The sequence below is a fragment of the Corylus avellana genome, chromosome ca1 (genome assembly GCF_901000735.1).
Source record: "Corylus avellana chromosome ca1, CavTom2PMs-1.0".
In the NCBI taxonomy this organism is placed as follows: domain Eukaryota; kingdom Viridiplantae; phylum Streptophyta; class Magnoliopsida; order Fagales; family Betulaceae; genus Corylus; species Corylus avellana.
Window position 1 is genome coordinate 33,565,854 of NC_081541.1, and position 7,994 is coordinate 33,573,847.

Sequence of the window (7,994 nt, forward strand, 5' to 3'; positions counted from 1 at the left end):
ATGGCTTCTTACTCTTCATTACAGAAAAATGGTACGTAGAAGAAGAATGATGAAAGATATGAATGGGTTAAAAAGAAAACTCGAGTGTTTCTTGTAACAAAGTTCACTTCCAGACTCTTCCTTTTATAGCATTTGGAAAACTCTTAAACGGTTTTGTGTCATGTTCCTATGTAACTATGTAGAACTCGATCGCTTCGGCACAGTGGTGGAGACAGCCAGACAGGGGGCTGCGGGGATCCTCCGTGGCTAGAAGAAAAAGAAACATGAGTTACTGAGAAGGCCCCAAAATTTTGAAATGACAAAAATTTACCCCAGCCCCTTGAAAAACCTACATGGACCTTTTAGCTCAAAATACAAGTTGCCCTTCAAATTTTTTTAAAAAATAAATCTATGTGGTGATTCAAATTTCAATCTTAAAAAAAAAAAAAAATTGTTATTTAGTAGAATTTTGTACAATGGCCATACAACGAACGTGGCAACGAAAATCAACTATTGGTTTACCTTTGTAAAAAAAAAATATAAAAAAATAAAAAATAAAATATATATATATATTAAAGATTGATTTTCACTAGTACATCATATCAATTGTTTGATAGCATACATCCGGCTACGTAAATATTGAGTTAAAATTTAACTAAATTAAAAATCACTTCTTCTTTTTTTCTTATTTTTGTTACCCACTTTTTCAAAACACTTATGTCGGGCTCAAAATTTTAACTACTCACTTTGACTATGCAATTTAAATATTATTTACTTATTCTTTCTCCCACAATCACACATATGAAGAGAGAACATTAGATTAATTTTTTTTTTTCTTAGTTTTTTTATGCATTGTTAATTCAGCTCGTTACTGAGCACGGTAACAATTAGTTATTTCTTAGCCAAAGTGACTAGCCAGTTAAGGCTCTCTTTTTTTGTTAATTTTTTCAACTGAGCTATCCAAAATATACAATTTTTTTTTTTTTACTATTTTGAGTAGTTCAACTCAATGTAAATGCTCTATGTAAAAACGGGACGGATCAAAGTTGAACACTATCAGTTTGTATCCGACATAATCACTCCGTTGACAGACTAGTTTTGAAATCGACGTTGGAGTCAATTTGGCAACGGAAATTCTCCATATATAGGATCTGCTTTTTTTCTAGCAATGGAGCAAAAGGGTGGTGATTAACTGATTATATTCAACCGGACATGTTCGTCGCACCAATATTATCAAACTACTTTTTGACTTGCTTGCTTTAGTGCATGTGTTCGCAGTCCAACAATCTACTCATTAGGCTCGTTTGACAAAATTTGTTAAAGGGTGTTTTTTTTTTTTTGGTAGTTTGTGATATGATATAAAAATAAAAATAGTTTTTGAAAATTTTAGATTTTAATTTGTTTGTTAATTTAATGTTAATGCTAGAGTGGTTGCGGCTCCTGATCGAAAATGTTAGGGATGTACTAATTGATCAAGGAAACTATTTTACTTTCTTCTCCTCTATTAATCCTTTCCTTTTTTGGATTGTGTTGATATTAATTAGTTTCTTGATATACAGATTTATCGATATCAAGTTTGGAGATCGAGTGAGAATACCGGGAATGGGTAGAGGCTTTTCCATATATGGAAAGAATTTTAAGAAGGAAAGCTTGAAATATATGGAATTGCGCCAAGTCAAATAAGGAGGTGGCGTGAATCAAGGAGATGGGGTATCCCAAGAGTATATGAAGGTGAAAGATGAGATGGAGAATTTTCTCGAGGAGGGGATTGTCTTGGGGAGAAATGATATAGAGACAACTGTAAAGTTGTCTCTCTATCATTCCTAGGTCTTGGGCGTGAATCACATCAACTGGAGAAAGAACGAAAAGGAAAAAAAGGGGAAGGTTATTCTAGAACAAGTGAAAAAGGGTAGAGCTGTCAACCGTCCTATCCTGATCAAATTTTTTGAAATTGTAGATTCCTTGAAAATTTTACAGATGCATATTGCTATGATTATACTTTCTGATCTGGGACACATCATTGCCGTTATATGTATCATATAATTTGAAGATATTGTTCAAAAAATCTTCAAGAATAAGTAGTTTTAGTTACAATATATTTTAGGTTGACAAGCATGGTTTGTACATGAGTAAACATGAAAAGAAATAAGCCAAAGATTTTGGATTTCATCCGTTTCTGGTGGCCAATTAGTTTACCGAGGGAGGGGAAGGAAATCGATAATCTTTTGAAGACGCCTGTAGCCGTTTATAATGAAAAATAACATGTGCATAATATAGGCTAGTATTTAATTACTAGCTAATGCAGTGGTACATGGAAGAAAAATTATACTTAGATCCCGTAAAAACATACAAATTCTATCTTGATAGTATTATTGGCAACAAAACTAAAATGAGTGAACTAAGACAACATTTAGTGACAATTATGTAACATATCAACATGCACATAAATTAGGCTGAAAAGATTGCTACTCCAACATTTCTTTTCTTTGATATAGGAATCAATCATCGGGCTACCATTGTTGAAATAGTTATACTATTTTTTGAGCAATTTCCTGCACTGTCAACTATTGAATTTGTGTCTATCATATTTCAACCTGTGGAAAACGCTGGTTGCTTAGGTGTAGGTAAATGTACATGTTCATTGCTAATCATTGAGATTACATTAGACATGGTAGGTCGATCAGTCGGGCTTTCTTGGACACAGAGAAGGCCAATATTAATAATGAAATTCAACATAAGAGAAGTTGAAGAAGGATATCTTATTGTTGGCTCCATCAAGTCCAAACTTCGATCATCTCTCCACAACTCCCAAGCCTAGTTTCATTTCAAATAGGACTAAATTTAAGTACAAAGTAATAGCATCTTAATTTAAAAGATTATTGTGAAACATGAGGAATTTGGGAGAGTATAAAAGCTACATACATATCTAAGAAGATTGAGTGACTTGTTGTTAGAGAAGCTAGTGTTCTTCCTGCCACTTACAATATTTAGCACCAATTAATACTCCAAAGCTAAACATATCAGACTTTATTGAGTACAAACCATCAATAGCATATTCGGGAGACATATAGCCACTACATTGCAAAATTTAGTAAACGAACCTGTCAGTAGCTTGCTCAATGAATTTAGCTGGGAATTGAAAATATCAAATGTAAAACAAGGTGCATACTTACAAAGTGCCAACAATTCGGTTCATATTTGCCTGTGTTTCATTGCCTCCAACTGCTCGAGCCATGCCAAAATTTGATATTTTTGGATTCATGTCACTATCGAAGAGAATATTACTTTGTTTAACAATTTTATTTTTTGTGGTCTCAATTTTATTTTGTATCACAAATAGTACGTCGATAATGACTAAAAATTGAGATGATACCTCTGTCTCCAAAATTTAAAGATAATCCACATCAGCACCATTGAAAAATCGGCATGTGTCCATACACTTAATTAAAAATAAAAAATATATATATAAAAAAAATTTAAAACTAAAATGATTAAAAACATTAAAAATTTAAATTGAAAAAAAAAATAGAAAGGGGTGGCCGGCCACCTTATGGCAAAATGGGGTGGCCAGCCACCACCATTTTGTCCAAAATCTTGTTCACATAATTTGAAGATATTGTTCAAAATCTTCAAGAACATGTCGCTTTAGTTACAATGTTATGTTCACAAGTATTTGTTTTTATGTGTAGTCGAATTAGTCATAATTTGGGTCTAAAACATTAACTATATGTATGTTTGAATTAGTTGTTAACATTCTGTCTCTTACATGAATAAACATGGAAAGAAATAAGCCAAGATTTCGGATTTCAACCCTTTTAGGCAGCCAATTAGTTTACTGAGGGAGGGGAAGGAAATCAATAACCGATAATCTTTTAAACACACCTAAAGTTGTTCATAATGAAAAATAACATGTGCATACTATATAGGCTAGTGTTTACTAATGTTGTATTACATCGAAGAAAAATTATACTTAGATCCTGTAAAAACTTAAAAATTCTATCTTAATAGTATTATTGGCAACAAAACTAAAATGAATAAACTAAGTCAACATTTAGTGACAATTATGTAGCATATCAACATGCATATAAATTAGACGGAAAAGTGCCACCTTTAGTTACTATGGTCTCGCTCTTGGAATGAGAAAGAGAGTGACCTGGTGAAAGGGTATCACCAACTATGGAGAAGCATGCTTTGTAATAAGACATGATTAGAAGCAGAGCAAATAAGAGCCATGGCTTCTTACTCTTCATGGATTACAAGTTGATTGCTGAGTATTCATTACAGATGGTTTGGAAAAAGGTGATCACCTCTTCTGTGTCATGTGCCGATTTTGAACGTCAACTTCATCACACGTAGAGGAGACTAAGCACAAAACAATTTATAATTAAAAAAAAAAATTAATAATTTTTTTTGGTAGCCAATTACTGAGGGAGTTTTCTACGGGATAGGTCTACTCCTGTCTGTCCAATAGAAAGAGAGTGAGGTGGTGAAATGGTATCACCAGCTATGGAGAAGCTGAAGCATGCTCTGTAAAACAAATAAAACAAATAAAACAATTAATAACAACTCTTTGGGCTGAATTAACACCCCCCCGGCCTCCCCCCCCCCCAAAAAAAAAAAAGAAGCAATTATTCTTATGATGAAACTGAAAGAAGGACTCTATGGCCCTCCTAGTATTATGCCTAATATACTGAGAGAGGAAAATTAAAATAGAAATTTTTTTAATTTTTTTTAAAAAGTTGCAAGTATCCCTTGTCTGGATTAACATCTCCATCAATTCGTAATGAAATATTAATTATGAGCTTTGTTAAAAATAAAAAATAAAAAATAAAAACAAAAATAAAAATAAAAACCTAGAAGGAGCACTTATGGTCAAATGGGTAGTTGTACCACCCCTTAACCTCCTTTAGGGTGGTCAGTCACTCCTATAATAGGCTAGATGTGATTGGACCACCTCCCTAAATTGGAAATTCTAATTTATACCTTAAGTTACAAATAATCACGATTAATCCGATTATCACGGATAAAATCACCATAATAACAATAAGCAAAAAATTAAATGAACACACATACTTAATGTTGAAGTTGAAGCACTTCTTCAAAAAGTAAAATCTCTCAAGGAGTTAGCCAACTCTAAAGGCATCCACTATAGAAGACTTATGTTACAACTTGTTTCACTTACAACTTGAAGACCAAATCTCATAGCCCTAGTAAATGACAAGTTCACCTCCCACGGCAGTAGCTTTAGAAGTTTAATTTGGTTTTCTTTTATATGAATCACCTTCACGAACGAACCTTTGTCCACTTCAAATCAAAACCATGATTGGTCTTTTCCTTTTTTTCACGTAGAGGCGCCCACCCAAATTTTTTTTAAAGAAATTGAGGCACTCAAACTTTCACAAGAATTCATTTTCTCAGTTTAATCTTAGGTAATCAAATTATATTTCTAAACTTTAATGTTTGAATTGTTCTTTTAAGTTAATGTGTTGATGAATATATAGACATTCTTTACATATTTTAACTTTACAAAATATATACTTCTAGTTAATGTGTTGATGATTATTATTTATTTATTTTGTTATTTACATTATTTATTATTTTTGACGATAATTATGTTTCAGTTATTTCTTTTATTTTATGTTATTTTATTTATATATAATATAAGTATTTCTTCTGGCTGAGTCACTGTATATATTAAGGGAAAATTTCAAATACGAGGAACATAGCCCTTAGCCCCCTCACCCCTGGTTCCTACCGTGGGCTATTCATCACCAGACCATCTTGCATCTTTTCTATTGGGCCAGCCCAATTCAGTGCTGCATCTTCGAATGGACCGATCTAGAGGAGATTGTAAGCCCTTGATGAGTCTCATCTCCATGGCTGGGATCTGTTGAGAAAGCTCAATTCCAAGTTTCGATAAGTTCTTCAATCAATTCTTTGTTTGGTTGCTGGGAAAATGTAGGAAAATAAACGAATTGATGTTTAGTTATATTTTGAATTTCCATTGCTTGGGTTTTCAGTGGCTTGATTCATGTAAGATTTATATGGGTTAATTTTGGATGCGGGTTAGTCAAACTTACTGAGGTTAATTTCTCCTTAAAGGAGCTTGAAGAAGAAATCATAGAATGACAGGCGCTTTTGGAGCTTGTGAAGGATCACTATTAGCTCATAACAGAGAAGAATAAAGTATTAGTTCAAAAAAGATAACATAAATTTGTGCAGATTTTTTACCTTTGGTATTTTGATGCTCAGCAAGCAAGCAAGCAGCAGCAAGTCTAAGATAAATATCCTGTCCAATCTTGCCACCAACTCTAAAGGCATCCGCTATAAAAGACTTAGGTTACAAATTGTTTCACTTACAACTTGAAGACCAAATCTCTTAGCCCTAGTAAACCATACGTTCACTTACAATATATATATATGACACATGCAACAAATTTTGTTAATTTTAATGCCCTAAAATAGATTTTTGCATCTATATATGGGATGTGTTCATGGGATAAATGTAATTCCCCCCACTAAAAAAACTTACAAAAAAAATATATTTTTTCTTTTACATACAAAAAGCTATCGAGCTTCCATTATTGAAACAGTTATATTGTTTCTTGAGCAATTTTCTACATTGACAACCGTTGTATTTCGGTCTATGCGAAAAGCTGGAGGCTTTGGTATAGGTATAGGTGCATATTCATTGCTAATAAATGAGACTACATCAACCATGGTAGGTCGATCAATGGAGCTTTCTTGTACACAAAGAAGCCCGATGTTTATGAATCTTGATAGAATAGAAGTAGATGAAGGATTTCCTGTTGTTGAATCCGTCAACTCCAAACTTTGACCATTTCTCCACAACTCCCAAACCTGTTTTCATTAGTAAATATTAGTTTAAATAAGAAGCATTTCAATTTGTAAGACTAAGGTAAAACATAAAGAAATTGAAAGGGTATAAAAAGCTACTCACATAACTAAGAAGATTGAGTGAATCACTATTAGAGAAGTCAGTATTCTTCCGGCCAATCACAATCTCTAGTAGCAATACTCCAAAGCTAAACACATCAGATTTTATTGAGTATAGACCCTTGATAGCATATTCAGGAGACATGTACCCACTAGATTTCAAAATTTAGTACATCACTCTTTTAGTAGCTTGCTAAAAGAATTTAATTGGCAATTGCAAATATCATATGTAAAACAGGTTGCATACTTACTAAGTTCCAACAATTCGTTTTGTGTTTGCTTGTGTTTCATTGCCTCCAACTATTCTAGCCATGCCAAAATCTGATATTTTTGGTTTCATTTCACTATCCAAGAGAATATTACTCGGTTTTAGATCTCTATGTATGATTCGTAATCTTGAATATTGATGAAGATAAAGAAGCCCTTGAGCGATCCCTTCAATAATATGTATGCGTGTCTCCCAGCCTAACATTTTTTTCTTGATTGGATCTATTTAAATAGTACAACCAAGGAAATTAGTACTTAAGAACCTAGAAACATATGACAGGCAAAAATATACACATATAGATACATACATCAGAATGCACTCACCAAAAAGGTGGAAGTCCAAACTTTTATTTGGCATGTACTCATATATTAATATCTTTTCATCTCTCTCGATACAACAACCTAAGAGTCTGACAAGATTTTTATGCTGGAGTTTTGCAATTAGTATTGTCTCATTTCTGAACTCCTCAATTCCCTGTCCAGATCTTTTTGAAAGCATTTTCACTGCAATTTCTTGTCCTCTTAGTAATTTTCCCTAAGAAGGAGAAGCATAAACTATTTAAACTTTCATGAAGGTTTACCATTAATGTAGTTTTTATTAATAGTCTTCAAAGCACATTCATCAGGAAAATATAATGTACCTTATAGACAGGTCCAAAACCTCCTTCTCCAAGTTTATTCACAGCTGAGAAATTATTTGTTGCAGCTAATACACTCTCATAACTGAATAGTGGTAGCTCAGTATCCTTCTTCTCTCGTTTCTTCGTATTATTTTCGGAGTTCATTCCATC

The 7,994-nt window shown here is 32.9% G+C and overlaps 2 protein-coding genes across 2 annotated transcripts in view; one reads left to right on the plus strand and one right to left on the minus strand.

Moving 5' to 3' along the window:
- LOC132170439 (G-type lectin S-receptor-like serine/threonine-protein kinase At2g19130) overlaps positions 1-250 on the plus strand; it is a 2,918-nt gene extending 2,668 nt beyond the window's left edge. The window contains exon 4 of the mRNA XM_059581430.1: positions 183-250. Within this exon, the coding sequence (XP_059437413.1) occupies positions 183-250 (68 nt within the window). The remainder of the gene's footprint in view (positions 1-182) is intronic.
- A 6,296-nt stretch (positions 251-6,546) lies between these two features.
- LOC132170446 (G-type lectin S-receptor-like serine/threonine-protein kinase CES101) lies at positions 6,547-7,988 on the minus strand. Its single transcript, XM_059581440.1, has 5 exons — positions 7,845-7,988; positions 7,528-7,738; positions 7,188-7,425; positions 6,941-7,088; positions 6,547-6,840 (listed from the first exon to the last, which is right to left on the minus strand). The coding sequence occupies exons 1-5, from the start codon at positions 7,986-7,988 to the stop codon at positions 6,547-6,549; spliced, it is 1,035 nt and encodes a 344-aa protein (XP_059437423.1).
- Between the last annotated feature and the right edge of the window lie 6 nt (positions 7,989-7,994).

What these genes read in the sequence shown, in the direction of transcription:
- LOC132170446 (XM_059581440.1), bottom strand. Translation starts at nt 7,988, where the DNA reads ATGAACTCCGAAAATAATACGAAGAAACGAGAGAAGAAGGATACTGAG. An exon ending in TTTGGACTTCCACCTTTTTG is followed by an intron (nt 7,426 to 7,527) that starts GTGAGTGCATTC and finishes CTATTTAAATAG; the next exon opens with ATCCAATCAAGAAAAAAATG. An exon ending in CACTCAATCTTCTTAGTTAT is followed by an intron (nt 6,841 to 6,940) that starts GTGAGTAGCTTT and finishes TAATGAAAACAG; the next exon opens with GTTTGGGAGTTGTGGAGAAA.